The 17803-nt window shown below is 46.9% G+C and overlaps 1 protein-coding gene across 2 annotated transcripts in view; it reads left to right on the top strand.

Annotated features, from left to right (window-relative positions):
• EPHA2 (EPH receptor A2) overlaps positions 1 to 9709 on the top strand; it is a 73287-nt gene extending 63578 nt beyond the window's left edge. Inside the window, exons 16-17 of one of the 2 annotated variants that reach the window (XM_078642545.1) lie at positions 2979 to 3134; positions 6325 to 9709. In XM_078642545.1, coding sequence (XP_078498671.1) covers positions 2979 to 3134; positions 6325 to 6430 — 262 coding nt within the window. In that variant the 3' untranslated portion in view covers positions 6431 to 9709. The remainder of the gene's footprint in view (positions 1 to 2978; positions 3135 to 6324) is intronic. The other variant, XM_078642546.1, reaches the window with a different exon arrangement.
• Positions 9710 to 17803: the final 8094 nt, after the last annotated feature.

Below are 17803 nucleotides of genomic sequence, written 5' to 3'. Positions count from 1 at the left end.
TGTGTGAGATGCGCCCCCCTGTTCCTGTCTATGTAAGATGCGCCCTCTGTTGTTCCTGTCTGTGACATGCGCCCCCTTTTGGCTCCTGTCTGTGTGAGAAGAATCCTCTGTTCCTGTCTGTGTGAGATGCCCCCTCTGTTGTACCTGTATGTGAGAAGCGCCCACTGTTGGTCCTGTCAAGTGTGAGAATGAGCGAGAGAAAAGAGAGAGCAAGAGGGAAAGGAATGAAGGGGAGAGAGAGTGAATGAAAGAAAGAGAGGGAAATAAGGGCAGGTAGAGTAAATGAAGGGAAGTGAAAGAGAAAGGGTGAGAGAGAGAGAGAGAATGAAGGGGGAGAGCGAGAGGAGAGACAGAATTAAGGAGAGGTAGAATTAGAGAGGGGGGAGAGAGAAAGAGAGTGAAGGGAGAGAGAGAGTGAACAAGTGATACAAAAAAAGTAAGCCATGCACGAGTGATTAACGAATGCTGATATTTTTAAGCCCACAGCGGATGTTACTTTGCCCAGTGGGAGAATATAAAAATTTAACAAGTTACGGTAAGTGAGGGGTGGATCTTCTCTTAGAGAGAGCTGTTTCAGGGAAAATATACATGTGCGTGTACTTTTAAACTCTACAGCACATGCTAAATAAATAAAGTCAAGCATTGCCTGTTTACTGGAGTGGGACGACAGACACACGTCACCAAGGAACTCATCAGACATGTGCAGGGCAACACTGCTAGGAGCAACATGAAGCATTAAAACCGAACAAGTCTGTAGCAGGAAACATTTTTACTGCGTCAAACACTCACGCTACAATGTTGTTATACAAACAAAATGCCGCGGACCACCTAACCGTTCGAAACCAATAATAAACATCAAACTTAGACCCCGCTTAGACCCGGCTCACTTAAAACCGGTTCAATGAAGTGTAATGATAATAATTTTTGGGCGAGTGGAAAGCGGGAGGGGGGGGCTGAATCCTTTTTTCAGTACTTCGTGTATATTCTAAGTGTCACTAAGCAAAACACTAAAACAAAAAAAGAAACACAAACAATATGTAGAGGCCCTCAAGTAAAGAAACACAAACAATGTGTAGAGGCCCTCAAGTTAACCTACTAAATAGTTCCTAACAGTACAAAAGGCTAAAGTGTTCCATTTTAAATTGTGGTTTTGGGTGGCCAAAAGCAGACCGAAAGTTTGTGATAGTGTGATATTTTGGAGTGAAAATCGAAACTTTAGAAAAGAAACAACGGCAGGCTAATGAAGCGCTAACAAGCAGAGAAGGACAGATTGAAATCTATTCGTAGGAGGCACATGTGGGATGCAAACACCGAGGCACGCCAACATCTATTAAACCAGCCAGCCCCGGGGATCCTCCCTGCTCGGCACCCATGCGCACGCGTAACCCCCTCCCGCCTGGCGGCTTACCGTCCCCGGGTGAAATGGTCTCGATCTCCACTCCCATGACGGCAGCTGGGAAAAGAAAAGGGGGTGTCCTCGCGCGGGCTGGCTCTGGCTGGCACCCCGGGCTGGGACGTGCTCGTGATGCCTTGGCGGGGCTTGCTGGGCTTGCTTGTGTGCTTCCCAGAGAGACAGGAGATTGGGAACGCGCGCGCGCGGCCGGCTCCGATCGCTTTCCAGAGCGTGCGCGCGCCAGTCTCTGTCTCCTGGGAAGCAGACTCCGCAACTATAGTATCGCGCCTGGCGCGATGCATATGGCTTCGCCATATGCATCGCAGGCGCGAGACCTAAAAATGTGTTGGGCTCCATAGTGTTAGTGGTCTTTCCTGGCATTGTAGTAATGCCTGTTCATTATGGCAGTATCAGTCACTACGCTTCCCTCCCTTGAGAATGGGAAATTACCCCAGGACTGCAAGTAAATGTGGCAAAAATGGGCGGGTTCGAACATTGGGACAAAGGAGGAAATGGATTGTAATTGTTTAAAGGAAGGTCAGATTAAAAGCGGCCATTTACTTGTCATCACTGCTGAAATTGTAAATGGAAAAAATGTGCAAGGGCTGTGCATTTGGCTATAATTATGCTTTAGTGCATAGGTAGGAGCCATGGTGATAGGCTGGAAGTGTGGAGGGAAGACGCATAGTCTGAAAAAAGAGGCTCTGTAATAATCCTCCCTTGCCCAGGCATGCAATCCCGCACTAGATGTGTGTTAAAGACAGAATCCGAGCCTCTTTCACTGCCTGATCCTGCATTCCTCATAATCGGGTGTGAGGGCTTCGTAGTGCCCCCTAAAGAGAATTCTGCAAGGGCATGGTTGTGTCATTCCATCCAAGGATTCTGCCTAGGGCATAGCACCACCCCGTGGGAAAATCTTCTGAGAAGCTGTCCACGGTCTGTGTAGATCTCAGACCTACGTTTGGGTAGAGTTTGCCTCTGCTTCCGGGTATGACCTCATGTCTTCAGAGTCGCTCGAGGTGTGAAGTTTCACAGCTATTCACTGCTGGTGTGTTCACATTCTGAGCTGTAGTGAGACTTTTGAAAACAGACCAAGCTTTCTACAGGCAAAGATTATTGCAACATTTCATCTGGAGACCGAGTGATGCAGTCTAGCCTGTGTGTCTGTGGTTTCTGGCGTACACACGAGACACACGCATGCTCATCCTCTGTGGTATTCAGCAGTACTCTTGCTTTCCGAATGTGGTTATTGCTATAGCATCTTTTGTTTCAGTACTAACATCTGAACCTCCTGCTTGACTGGCAGCCCCTCTTTATTGCAGCACTTGTACTATGCTGCCTCTCTCTATTGCAGCACTTGTACTATGCTGCCCTGTGCCTTTGTATGTCAATGGGGCCCACCAGCATCTTTCTTGGGGCTTTTATCCCCAGTGTTAGTCCCCACAAATAGCCTTTTAGTGCACCTCTGTCCCCCCCCACCCTACAGCACTAAAAGTTTTTCTTTAGGTCGAATTCTCAGGCCACCTGATTGTGATATATTGTTCCTAATACTGCTGGACCTGACCCTCTGCTCTGTGTTTCTCAGGATCTCCATCCGCCTGCCTAGCAGCAGTGGGTCCGAGGGGATGCCCTTCAAAAGCATCGCGGAGTGGCTGGAGTCCATCAAGATGCAGCAGTACACCGAGCACTTCATGTCGTCTGCCTTCAGCTCCATGGACCGGGTCATCCAGATGAGCCACGAGTGAGTACCTGTCCTTGGCGTGGAGCGTGTGAGCCTGAGGAGCAGTGACCAAGTGCCAGGCCTCTTTCGTGAGAGTATGAGACTGTGGAACAGGGAGCGATTACAGGGCCTCATGTGAGAGCCTGAGGAAGGCTGCAACGGGGGGAGCCTATGGGTCATACCTAGAGTGCAGTGTCTTTGCTCCCTGTTCGACTAGGCACACGTACGGTCCTCTGACCTCAACCGATTTGTAAGCATAGTACATTAATAGATGACAACAGTCTGTTTGCACCCTTGCTGTCACTTACAGTCTGTCTACTTGCTTTCTTCTGAGTTTGGAACTTCACCAAAAAATGGATGCTTGTGTGGTGGCCCTGTGACTCCATGTTTATTAGACGCATGCTCTGCACTCAAGGCAAAATCTATTATATTTAATAGAGCATTAAATGTATGTACCCTTATATACTGCCTGTGGCTGTAAACACATGGGACCTGGACTTCTGACCTTAATTTAAATGGCATTCTTACCTCTAACCTCAACCTAAAAGTGTGAACACCGTGCATTGGTTTTTTGGTGGGACCGCCTGCAGAGTGGGTACTGAGCTTGTTTCTCATTCGCTCACCAGTAAATTTTAGACCATCCATGCAAAAGAGTTTATTAATTAGAAGGGCTGGCCTACCCTTGTATTATCCCGATGAAGAGCCTCCTCAGAACTTAAGGGCTGCATTGCCATGCTGGAGGCTCCCTCTCTAGCTTGCACAATTATCTGGGCCCTTCTCGGAGCTCGGACGAAAGACATTCCTCATACTTTCCACCGATCCATAGCTCCCTGTTTTTGAGGGACATCACCCAGCTACGTGTTCTCACTGTCGCTCACTGCTTACATCTGAGTACCTGAGGTTGAGCAGTCACACAGGCTTCTCAGGAGGACTCTCCTGACCCTGGGAAGGCCGAATGTAGCAGGCTAACTCTAGTGTAGGGCACCACCTTGAAAGATTAATGCTGACATTGCAAATTCTGCCATTATGACCATGGGGGCCATGTCTTGCAAAGGTTAGTCAATACTCCATTTTCTTTGCTACTTTCCAGCAGGATCAGTGCTACATTAGGCCATTGCAGGCTGCTACCTTGTTACTGCCACCAGTAGGTTCAAGACCGCATCAAACGGTCTTTAAAAAAAAAAAAAAAAAAGCCTTGTTCCTTAAGGGCATGGGAGCAACAGACGGGAAAAATTGCATTTTGATTGGGGCTGAGAAATACATTCCGACATAGTGAATTCCTCGAGTGTAGCAAAAACCTCTTGGGCAGGGAATGAGTGAGAGGAGGAGGCTCGCCAGCATGGTAAGTGTAAGAAAACGGGAGCCTCTTGGGCAGAGTGGAGGTAAGATGGGGAGCATCTCGGACAGGATAGGATAAGCAGGATGTTGAGTGAAAATGCAGTACCTCTGGAGAAGGCTGCTGGACAAGAATAAGGGTCTTTGGGAATGAGCTTCAGATAAGGGCACAGGAGGTTCTGGAGCAGGGCCAGGGGAAAGAGCAGAGATTCCCTTGCATGAGTGACTGTCTTGTCGCTTTGTATGGGGGAGAAGTGACTTACAGAGTAGGGTAAGAGGAGGTGGTACACAAGCAATATTCACAGCCTTACTCGGGGCAGAAGGATCACTTTGACTAAAACACCGTCTCCATTTGCGTCCATTTGTTTCCATGTCTCCTGTGCATCTCTCTTAGTCAGGCTCCCATATCGCTCTCTCACAGTTGAGTGACACTTCTCAATTTTCCATGTTCTTTGACAAGTGTAAGTGGTTTCTAGTCTTGATCCATTGAAAGCAAATCAGAAACGGTGCCTTTGTTGACAGTCTCCTTAGAGCGTGATGTGTATAGTTTGGAGGATATATGGCAGCCTCTATCTCTTGTGTTGTGGCGCACGAGTCTCGATCGAGAGGCCAAGTTTGAATGGGCCGGGTGCCTTCCAAGATAGAGTTGGTATCTTTGTCTTCCAGATCTATGGATGTGGGTCTTTTGAGCTCTTTGGCCCTCTCTGGAGCCTTTAAGGAGCACTGCATAAAGACAGTACATGTTTACAGTGCTTGGAAGCCTCCAGCTCTCCAGCGTGTGCTTTAACCTCATTTGTTGCATCCCTTCTGCTTTTCTTGGCCCCCTTCTGTGGAACGTTTCCGGTTTCCCATACACCCGTCTCCCATTCCTTGTACTTTAAGTAATTTCTCTTCCACGTGTTGAAAAGCTCTTGGGAACGCCAGTCATGGGAACTTGGACACACAGGGCCCGTGTCTGAGGCACAGACAGGACTTTTCAGGCACAACAACATGTCTCCCTGGTCTAAAACCAGAAAAGAGTCAGCCTGAAAGGTCAAGGGTGGAGGTCCGGGGCTCAGGCCACTGCAGCGTTTGAACTTCAAATGATGGGGCACCCTTTTAACTTTTGCTGTTTGTTTATTTGCGAAGTTGGATGCTGTCCTGGGGCCGGAAAGGGATGTTCAGTTCTACAGCTCAAGCTGTCTAAATAACGTGACTTAAGGCTTGTTGTGGCAAGACATTCAGAAGCGCCTCCCTGGGACAGGGCAACCTGCTGGGCTCTAGTCCTCTCCCATCTCCACGCCCCTTTGGCCGCGTCAGAAGAGCATTTCCCACTGCATGACTCAATTTGAGCCTTGTGTTTTTCCAAACCTCCATCTTTAATTCGTAAGTTCTAGAAGCATTGTCGCTGGATGCTAAGCAAGGTTTGACATGCATTGCATGGTTAGTTTCTCAAGTGTTTTTAACAATCCTGGCTTGATTTTCGTGCCTGTTGTAGTACAGGTGTGAAGGCTGTCATCCTGCCTACCTGGCATTTGAGTACCACCCGCCCCAAAAATGGATGCTGTTTGATCAGAAATAAAATGCAGCTTATTAAAAAAAAGACCTAGAGTCTCTCTAAAAAAAGTTTGAGGCATTTTAAAAAACGGATGAGTGAAGCAGTATGAACGAGATTGGTAATGAAATATTAATGGAAAGGGATGTGAACAATCCAGGGAGGGGTGGCGTTGTGTCTGTTAATTAACCACTTGGATGCTAAGCATCTGGTACCACTTCAATGTAATTTCCATTGAAATCAATGGAAACTCCATGACGAGTTACCCTTGTCATTAGCACTGAAGGGGTTAATCATAGCACTCTTTTTCTAACCTATTCATTTTCTTCCCCTCTTCATCAGGGACATAAAGAAATTGGGCATCCGCCTACCGGGGCACCAGAAACGCATCGCCTTCAGCATCCTTGGTCTGCAGGAACAGGCCAGCACCATGGGCATCCCCACCTAAAGCTTGACCAGTAGGATACAGACTTAGCGCTGTCGTATCAGCCAATAGGGATCCACCTTCTTGTGTGTGGTGATGATGGACGCTGGAAACAGTGCATCTAAGGAAACCTAGACTGAAAATACTTGAAGTTTGAAAGTCCCACCAGTGGCTGAAAGAACTGGCCGAAGGCAGCCGGCACTGCCTTACAAGGAAGGCACCTATGTGGATGGACCGCTCAGCCACCAAGGGTGGTACCAGTGGGATTCTGCCTGTCCCGTGTCGAACTGAAAAGGAGCCATCCTCACCCAATGTTAAGCCAGTCATGGCATTTACCACCCAATGTGGAACCGGATGTGCCTTTATGTATCAAGCATGGGACCATGGGACCTCTGTCTACTTATTGTAGAGCTGGTAGGATTTCCACCCATTCAATGTAGAACCAGTGGGGATTCTACCTGCCCAGCGGGAGTCTGGCTCGGCCTGTACTGGTCCAATGATAACTTGACTGACTGGTATCTGCCTATGCATTGTTCAGCTGCCGTGGCTACCACCGCCGCCACCGAGGACTTGTTTGTACTTAAGATGTTGCTTATTCTTTTAATGCAGAGAGACTTTACCGAAGCCTGTCTGGAGGTTGTAGGGAAATGGTGTTGCCTGAATCCGGCAGATATTCCCACAATGCTTTGCAGTACAGTGTGTGGTACATTTCTTTAGTTTTCTCACACGAGGCCTTACAATGTCCAACTTCCATCTTTAAGTATGAATTTTTATTTTTTGTTTGCTGTTTTAGGCAGTTATCGGTTTCGGAAAACTTAGAAACTCACTTTCTCAAATATAAAGCATTCTGGGAATTCTTGGAGCAGGTAATGGAGTTAGAACAGTAGGGTGAAGAACTGTCTCCTCCCACAATCCCTTGTGGTCGCTGTACATATTCTTTCTCAGCTGACAGGACGAGGGATCTGATTTTTGCTTTTAAAGTTTAAGTTCAGCAGGTTGCCAGTCCTAGACTAGCTTTTGAAACATTTAAAAGTTAGGAATTCGCTAAATGGCGACACTATTGTTTCTTGTCTTATGGTCCGAGGGCTCTGATCAACCAAATATGGATGAGGACTATGGCTAATATTCACTTATTCTTCACACAGAGCAGGAGCTGGAGTTGCCTGGAAGGAGGGTTTCCAGCTGAATGGTACAGTTGAAAGGCATTCAGGCCTTGGTGTGGTGTCAGCAGGGTATTGTCCCATTTTGCAGAACCACTGACCTCTGCAGAAATCTCCTGATAGTTTGCTTCTGTCCAGCAGTCTGCCTCTCCAGTTTCCATGATTTCATAAAGTTCTCTCGGCAGTAGCACAGTGTGCTGCAAAGGAGGAATCTTGTTGAGTTGATATCCAGCTCCATACATGCCACCCATTGTTCATAATTAGAAAATGCACACAAACTCATCTTTGGGGATTGCATGAGACTGTGGAAGTGCATGGAGCCCTGCTATGGGGTATGGACTACTCTGGGAGTATCAGTGGCACGTGATGCCTGGAGTGGGCCAAACTCAGTTGAAGCGCATTAGTCACCTCTTGAGAATGTTGGATGCCAGCATTGTGAGGAATCAGGGGCCCCACTGTGCCATTCACAGACCCCTGTGAGTGGGGTCTGCTTATCTGCAGGTGCATGGTGGACCACCTTATAGGGCTCTGCCAGTCTGGCCTGAAGATTATGTCAGTAGTGCTCACTGCATGCCATTCTTTAAGCGAAATAATGTCCTCTTGATAATTCTGTCTAAAAAGTTCTGCACAGCGACTTGGACCAACTCAAATGCTGTATGTGGGTTTGGGGGATCATCAGGGCCAATCTACAGCCAAGCAACCCCACAGGACCATGTCCTGCAAGCTGCTCCCCAAGAAGAGTTGCTAAATTGGAGTGTAAGAGGAGGGCTTTGGAGGGTAGATATGTCTATCTTCAGCAGTTGGGGAAAAGGGAGGGACTGACCGGTTCTTTGTCCTAATGAGACCGGGCTAGCTAAAACAAAACTTATTCACTTTTGAGGCAAGCAAACCACCGATTGGAGCATTTGTTTTAAAATGTCTCTACTCGTCCTCCACCACCACACTCACCAATTTCAAAATATCGGTAGAATTGTAGCACCCTCTTGCTCATACCAGCTCTCGGAGTTCAAGGATAAAGTGAGGGGGATGTTGTGCCAGGGGCACCTCATTAAACCTGTATGAAGAAGGAAACATACTTGTACACCACTACAATTCGAACAATAGTGTACCAAGTCATTTAGGATTCGCTCTTGCTCAAACTTCTTTTTATTGAGAAATCCTGCAAGGCTTTTCCTCCATTTCTGCAGGAAAGTGACTTTGAATTCCCAGAATGCTTTGTGCGCAAGGGCTGGTAGACTGCACCGAAACTACCCTCTTCGGTGACCCAGAGCTTTTGCCTCACCGTCTAGGCAGACAGTGGTCTAGGTATGTCATGCCTGCCAGATATCCCTATAGTGCGGGATGTTTTTTCCTGTGTTGTATTGAAGGTCGCCCTGTGCGAAGCTAAATGGTTGCAATGGAGGAGGAACTTGCACGTAATGCCATACCTTGATTGAAGGCTATTGAAAAATGTAGTCTAGATAAATGTGTTATCTTTGCTGAAAGAAAGGCATAGCTTTCTATGGGACAATCTGGGGTCTTCCAACATGTTGAGGCTCAGGTGGACAGAGGTTTTGGGGCAGTCTACAAGTCAATCCATCTCATGGTTTCAACTTTGTGCCCTCCCACTCTGACCTGAATGCAAAGTAGACCTTTCGTAGGCATTGTTTCATATCTGTTTCGAAACTAGCTCTCGCATGCCCGAAAAAGTATACTAGTATCTACAGTTACCTCAAGCAAAAGATAGTAAACACTATAGTCCGAAATTAGCCAGGATCCTGGTGTTGTACAAATCCTGAGCAAGCAGAGTTCCAGGTGCCTGCAGAGAAGATCCATTCCCGTCTCCTTTAGGTGTGCATCTCAACACTGATGGGAATACTAGAATAGTGCCTTCTAAGAACATTCCTCCCTTGCAGGGAATGCAAAGTTTAATCGTTTAAACCCTCTTTCCCTTTTTATTTATTTATCCCTTTGGGATGTCATCCTTCCAGACAGTCTGTGCTTTGATAAAAATGTGACTGCTGTTCAGTCAGTGTTATATTCCTATGATAAACTTAATAATATTTATTTTTATATATTTATTGATAGAGATTCAGAAGTGTATTTTACTTTCTCAGAATTGCCGTTCTTAAATAAATCTGCAAATAGATTTAAAGAGCAAAAACGTCTGTGTTTTCCTTTGTAAGAGCCAACATTGAAAAATGTGACCACAGTGAGATGAATCCTTATAATGAGCGAGAAGCTCGAGCAATTTGTCATAGAAAATCTTAGGCTTCCTGTTTATGCATGGAGGTAAATCCTGATTATGCGTGAGATGATTGAGAAATGTTTCATAGAAAATCCTGCGCTTCTCATTTATAGCTTCATCGAGTTACTCAAGGTTCCAAAACACACATTAGCTAGTTATGATTATCATTGTCAAATTAGTCCAACTTTTTTACGCCCGACATGTATTGTTATCATGTGCTATTAAATACCACAGTTCCTTTTTTGATGAAGTGCATACTTTTTATTAAACGCAAGAGAAAATACACAGGCAATTCTTCAGTTTTCTAGGTGGCCCACGCAACCCACCTGTACTGTACTGCTGGTAGCAGCAGGTGACTTTTAATAGTGTATTATTGCAGATCGTTCTGGTGACATGCTTCTTTTAAATTAGATTTTCCCAGCATTTAATATTCTATTAAAAAACATAATTTTCCAAATGCTGTGCTATTAGACCAATGTTGATATGTTTCACCCCACAATGGACTTATGTCACCTTCCTCTTGACCCCTTCACAAGAATGGATTCTGTTATGTTAATACTCTTTTCAAATTTTTGCAGCAGTGTTCTTTCTTGCTAAGTGCAGGTCTTTTTGAAGGGCTTTCATCTACTAATTCGCCTTTTGTGAATGCTTTACAGAAGACCGTAAAACTACGCTGCTACAGAAATCCCAATTCACTCATTGGACTATGGTATGACATGTGGCCACAGATTTATAAAAGTATCCCGGAGAGTTGTATGCAAAAAAATTAGAGTGCGACTCCACTAACGTAATTAAGGCACTTGATTGGGCAATAATTTAAATGTATTGTGGGAGAGCACTGGGGCAAATGAGACTTCATTGAGGTGTATGAGGGAAGGGGAGAATGGGGAATGAATCTATTGAAACATGAAGTTAATGGTGTGGCCTGTCTCATACCTAGATTCGCACATGTCAGAGTTGATGTAATGAGTGAGCCTTAATTGAGGTGTAGGAGAGCATCTTATAGGGAATTAATGAAATTCCTAAGATTAGAAAAGTGCACAGGAATATGATTCATCTTTCTGCAGGCAAAAAATAACTTCCTACAGAGAAGCACATGATATTTCATTACCTGTCCACCCAGGAGACCCAGCATTACGCACAACATTAGAGATGAGGGAGAGGAGAACTATGTAAAACGTGCAGTATGATTATAAGGTTAGCATGCCCTGAAACAGGTTAGGGTGGAATCCTTCACTTGTGCGTGTTGAGTCGGAATGCCATAGACTCAGTGCTGCATAATCAGTCAGGTATTTGGATTTACCATGCCCGTAATACGCCCAAGATAATTCATGCTGACTGGATATGCTGGCATACATACATCAATTCGAGTGTGCAGGGGTTTGTTGGAACTCCTTATGAGAAAATCAATTTTGAAAGACCTTTATAAGACCAGCCTTTTCTGTCAAGATATTCTCAACAAGTGCATCCAGGGAAGAAATTTTTTGATCTACTAGAAATGTACCCACATACCCACATAGAACATAGCATAAATGTTCTTGCTCACTTTTGTTGGGTGTAAGGAGGATCGGTGTATTGGTATGTATTTTTTGCCATATGAATAGCTGAAACACCGACGGGAGGATATGTTCTTCAGCACTTCACACTCCTCTCCCGGATGCCATGGCTTATGACCCTTCCCTTCCCAAGAGAGCATGTCCTTCCACCAAACACAACCTGCTGAGAATCACCAATGCCTACACTGCCGTTTGCTTGCTAAAGCCCTTCTGGACAGGCTTACTCTAGCACCCTAGACTAGAGTGAACCACATTAGAGGCAGCTGCCACAATCAGCAGGCGCTCCTGAGAAGTGGGAGCTGTTGTACCCTTCAACCAGTCTGGAGCTTCAGGCGGATGTGGACAACCTTTAACCTCATCTCGCACACTGAACTCACCAACGTCTTTAACTCACTCTAGTTCACCTCATATGAAGCTGACATCCTACACTCTACAATCTTCAATCACTCTTATCATCAACATTAAAAAAACTCCCTCAAACCGAGACCTTCCAGAAGACGCATCCTCCCCCCCCCCCCCCCCCCCCTCCTTGAAAAAACATTCCTGGAGTTGTCTACCTTTTCAACCCCACTGCCATTACCTATCTGCCTAGCAGTCCTCGACACAGTTGAATATAAAGCACTAATCTAGAGCCTGGAAAATTACATGATTCTCTGACTAAGTCCTGCAGTGGTTGATCACGTACGTCACAAACCCAGCTCAATTGGATATCTCAAAATTCCAGAAACTTCCAATCTTCTACTGCACGCAGGATCTTTGTTCGCAATCCTCATCTTCATCCTCTACATGACTCTCCTTTATTTATTTATTTATTTATTTGAAGCTTTATATAGTGCGAACAGGACAGAAGGCAAGGGCAAAGTACAGGGATGGGGGATAGGGAAACGTCAATAGTGGGACAAAGCTGTGTCTATATACAAGAGTCAATACAGTTCCACAATTCGCGATGCCTTGAGTACAATAAAGCAAAAGGAGGAGATATATACAATAAATAGTGCTCCTCTGATCCTTACTTGCCAGCATCAAGACCCATCATTACAACAAGGCCACTGAACTCAACCTCAAAATCTTCTCAATTAGCTCAGAACCGGTCTCAAGCTTATCAAGAAATAGATGTGTAACACCTACCAAAACCCTCCCAATTATTGTTTGCTAGCAGCACCAAACAGCCACAGGCTCATACTTGGCTATCTGACTTCAACCTAGACTCTGACCTCTCCTTCATCACCTGACCGACTTCTCCCAGCCACTAGTAAGCACACAATCATTTTGATGCACTCTTGACACAGACCTCTCCTCAAAACACAAAACCACAACCGGTTGGTACCTGATCTTGTTCCTACAATAGTGACATTTTTCCTACAGGAGCCAAATTTAGAACAACGTTAAATGCCCTGACCCGACAACATTGCTACAATACTGTTTCAATGACACCACGGTGGACCCCTGAAAAGGCATCTTATATGCCACCGCACATTCCATCCGGGGCTTGAAGAAGTTAGACCAAATAAAACACCAATGTGGAAGGAAATACATTACTTCCCCTTCAGGCCCGCATTATCTTAATGACCAGCTGCGTCATCTGTAAGGCCATCGCAAACAGTCCACACTCATTCTGTCAAACTACCCACCTCAGGTGAACTGTGCTAAATCAGGAACCAAGCATCACTAGCCTGAAGACAAGCAAATACAAGAACTAAATACCAGGAGGTAGACCTTCCTCTTCTATTCAGTTGGGATCTGGAATACCCATCCCCATTGACATTAGTACTCCTCTACCTCTCCTACAGTTCAAAAATAAATCCAAGATGCATCTCTCAGAAGTGAACAACCTCCCCACATACATCACTCCAAACAGAACAACCTCGCCACACAATAGAAACTTACTTGCTACTTGTATCCTTGTAAACAATCTTGAAATAACCTTGAGTCGGTGGCCCTGTTCGGCAACTCTTTGCTCCACAGCTAGGTTTGCACTATAGAAATATATTTATATACATTAATACAGCCATATTGGTCTCTGTGTGCACCGGGTCTGGTGGCTCAGTGGACTAAAGCAGCCACTGCAAGGGCCTGTGTTCGACCTCATGGTCACAGGTTCAAATCCCAGCGGGTCCACTCAGCCTTTCATCCATTTGAGGTCGATAAAATGAGTACCATTGAGTTGGGTAACAATAAACATCTGTTATTCAGCGCCAGGATACCTTCGGGTAATCGTGCGCTTTACAAATACACCTGTTATGTTACTTGCTTGAGTTGTCTAAATGGCTGGCCCTGAAGTTTAGTCTATGAGGATATACAGAGAGTCCAGCACAAGACATAAATGAAGACCTGGTCCCAGTATACAGTACTAGAACTCCTACATCTGATGCAACGTGCAATACATAGGATAATAAAGTACTGTTGCAACTGAAAGACAACAACAGTCTTTGCACTGGCCAGAATCAACCAACTATATTTTCTGAGACACAGCCAACAGATTAAAACGGCTCTAAATCCTCTTATCCAACAGCGCTGTGTGGGGCTAAAGTTTGTGACCGGAATGGGCAAATTATGACACAATTTGTGGCATTGTATTGTATTGTATGGTGTTTTTGTAAAGCGCGTGGTTACCAGAAGGCATCCCAGCGCTAAGATAGAGTGAGACTTAGAGGGGGGGGCATGGAAGGGAAGGGGGGGGAATCATTGGGGGGGGGGAAGGGAGGGGGAAGGGAGGGGGGGGAGGAAGAGAGGGGGGGGAGGAAGAGAGGGGGGGGGAGAGAGGAAGAGGGGGGGAGGAAGAGAGGGGGGGGAGAGAGGAAGAGAGGGGGAGGAAGAGAGGGGGGAGAGAGGAAGAGAGGGGGGGAGAGAGGAAGAGAGGGGGAGAGAGGAGGGGGGGGAGAGAGGAAGAGAGGGGGGGGGGAGAGAGGAAGAGAGGGGGGGGGGAGAGAGGAAGAGAGGGGGGGGGAGAGAGGAAGAGAGGGGGGGGGGAGAGAGGAAGAGAGGGGGGGGGAGAGAGGAAGAGAGAGGGGGGGGGGGGGGAGAGAGGAAGAGAGAGGGGGGGGGGGAGAGAGTAAGAGAAGAGAAGAGAAGAGTTTTCAGAGATGTCCGAAAGCGGAGAAGACCGGGTTCCGCGTGAAGTTGCAATGGGAGGGAATTCCAATGTGAGGCCGCGTTGACCGAGAAGTGGCGGCCTCCGGTGCGAGCTTTCTTGATTCTAGGCACCGTGGCCAGGAACCCATTGTCAGAACGCAGGGGTCTATTGGGTTTGTAGGGGGTTACCAGGTTTCTCATAATCGGGGGTCCTTTACCTTGGAGGATTTTGTGGGCAATGCGTAGGGATTTGAAAATAATCCTCTCTCGTACGGGGAGCCAATGAAGTGCTTTGAGAGCAGGTTTAGCTGATGACCTGAGGGGGATACCCATTAAGAGCCTGGCAGCGGCATTTTGGGTTTGTTGAAGCTTGTTGATTGTAGCTTCCGGGGCTCCCAGGAAGATTGCGTTACTGAAGTCTAGTCTAGAAAGAACTAGACCTTGTATCAAAAGCCTCCTAGAATGCTGCGGGAGGAGGGGAAGGATTTTGCGGGCGGAACGGAGTAGACCGAAGCAGGTACCTGCTGTCTTTTTCGCATGTGTCTTAAGCGAAAGGTCCTGCTCAAGCCAAACGCCCAGGCTTTTGATTTCCTTTTTCGGGGTGGGTGGGTCCCCTAGACAAGCCAGCCAGATGGAAGGGGGCAGAAAGGCCGACTTGTGGCCTAACATCATGATTTCTGTTTTTGCTCCGTTAAGCTTTAGTGAGGAGTCACACATCCAGGCATGGATCTTAGTCAAGCATTGATGGAGGTTGTCAGGGCATTGGCTAAGTTGTGAAAGTGAGACGACCAGTTGGGTATCATCGGCATAGCTTATTATTTTGATCCCGAAGGGGCAACCACCTCCTCCAGGGGGGCCATATACACATTAAACAATGTGGGGCTCAGGGATGAGCCCTGCGGCACACCACACTGGAGGGGTATTAAGGCAGATTGTGAGTTGCCTTCCCAGACTTGGAAGGTGCGATTCGAAAGATAGGACGATAGCCAGGTCAGAGCGGACCCTCGTATTCCAGCTTCGGCCAGGCGGTGGATCAAGATACGGTGGTTCACCGTATCGAAGGCCGCACTCGGGTCCAGGAGGATCACTGCCACTGATCCTCCTGAATCTAGAATGCGCCTAGCCTCCTCGATGACAGAGAGGAGAGCGGTGTCGGTGCCTTGGCCTGGGCGGAATCCGGTTTGGGAATCGCGCAACCGATCATTGGACTCTAAAAAGTGGGAGAGTTAGTAATTCACCACTTTTTCTGTGATCTTACTGAGCCCTGGGAGAAGGGAGATCGGTCTGAAGTTGGCAAGCTCTAGAGGGTCGAGATGAGGTTTCTTAAGAAGGGCCTTGACAATGGCCCCTTTCCAACTGGGAGGCACAATGCCCTGAGAAAGAGAGAGATTGATGAGCTCAGTTGCCGGGGTGGAAATGGAGGCAGCTATCTGTTTTAAGAAACGCATCGGGACCGGGTCACTAAGAGAACCACTTTTGATGCTGGATAAGATTTTGAGGAAGTCCTCCTCAGAGATTAAATTAAAGGTGTTCAACTGAGGGGTTGTGTCCGGGTGCGAGATCTCATAGTGTAAGGGGCTCTCCGTATGGGGTAGGGTGGAAATGATATTTTTTATTTTCTGATTAAAGTAAGTGGCTAGTTCATTGCATTTAGCGCCTGAGGGATCTTGGGGTAACGGGGGATCAGGGATCTTCAGGAGTTCTTTCATAATCATGTAGGTCTCTCTCGTTGAATTGGAGGTATTTTTGATTCTGTGATCATAAAATGTTGTTTTGGCATTTCTGAGGGCGACTTTATACGCTCTGATCGAGTCGTGATAGGTGTCTTTGTTGGCCGTATCCCAGTTTCTTCTCCAGATACACTCAAGCCTCTTACAGCCTTGCCTAAGGGTTCTGAGCTCAGGAGTATACCAGGGAGCGGAGCCAGTTCTGACCTGCTTTTTCCTCAGGATTTTTTTTGGTAGGACTAAGTCCAGTGAATTAGAGAGCCAGTTTTTGAAATTAGTATCGCCCACAACGGGGTCCGAAACGGGGGGTGGGAGGGAACAATCTAGGATGTCCGTCCACTTTTCCACTGAAAGTTTCGACCACATTCTATCGTGAGTGGAGGTACTGAGCGTATGAACAGTTGTGCGCTCGACCTGCCAAGTGAAAGTCAGGAGAAAATGGTCTGTCCAGGGGAGGGGAGACGGGGGGCTGGTTTGAAGTGACCTGATATTAGAAAATATCGGATCTAGAAGGTGACCTTTGTTGTGTGTGGCTCCTGTATTCCTGAGATAAATCTCATAAGATGATAGATCAAGTAGCAAGTCAGAGGCTACTTTGTCAGAGGGTTCGTTGAAATGGAGATTCAGATCACCTAAGATGGTGAAGTTAGGCGCGGAGGAGGCTAAAACGGTAACCGTTTCTAGGAAAGAGCTGGTAAAGTGACCAGAGTGCCCAGGGGGACGGTATACTAAAAGGCCTGTAAAGGAGGTAGTAGGGGAAAGCTGGAAATGGAAGTGACAGTTTTCGGAATCCGCGATTCCGCCGTCCTTCATCCTGCAAGTTAGGTGGTTTTTATATAGAATAGCCAGTCCACCTCCTTTGCCCGAGGGTCTGATCTGTGAATGGATAAGGTATCCTGTAGGGAGAGGGCTAACAATGTCGGCCTCAGAGTTGGTAGATAGCCACGTTTCTGTGAGAAACAGAATATCCAGGTCGTGATCCTGAAGCAAAAAGTTAAGCTCAAGAGAATGTTTCAGGAGGGACCTACAATTCAATGAAGCCATACGTAGGTCCGTAATGGCTGGGTGATAATGCGTTGAGCCCGACGGGTCTGTGCTGCACAGATCGCAGCGCGTGTTAATGTGCTCATATTTATGCATATAATGACAATGTTTATTCTTGCAGGGTCTCAGGGCAAGAAGCTCACTTCGGGAGTAGAGAATGGAGCTATCAGTGAAATCGGGCATAGGTTCGCGCCCTGAGCCCGGCAGAGCCCGGACGGGCCCAGACGGGCTTGTCTCTGGCGCGCCCCCGCTGCGCGGACGGAAAACGGGATTCATTTTATCGTGCTCTGGCCCCAAATCGGCCTTAGCACTAGCGCGCTGTCCTAGCCGTCATTCAAGCTGGCGGCCGCTATCTGCGCCTGGGGAGGAGGGGAGTGAGAACCTGCTGGGCCCGTAAATCGGCCAAGAAAGGACGGCAGGAGTCCCAAAAGGGAATGAATCCTTAGGTAAGTGCAGTCAGGGGAACGTTTTCTAGTGCCCAGAGAAATTAGAGTGAGAAGTTTACAAAAACTGCGATTTTTAAAAGTTGCAGATTTAACAATTCAAAAGTGCATTAATAAAAACAATTCAATATCTATCTCCCGGCTTCCGCCTCAGGAGTGTTCTCTATT

The sequence above is a fragment of the Lissotriton helveticus genome, chromosome 5_1 (genome assembly GCF_964261635.1).
Source record: "Lissotriton helveticus chromosome 5_1, aLisHel1.1, whole genome shotgun sequence".
Taxonomy (NCBI): domain Eukaryota; kingdom Metazoa; phylum Chordata; class Amphibia; order Caudata; family Salamandridae; genus Lissotriton; species Lissotriton helveticus.
This window is presented reverse-complemented; position numbering and strand designations above follow the sequence as displayed.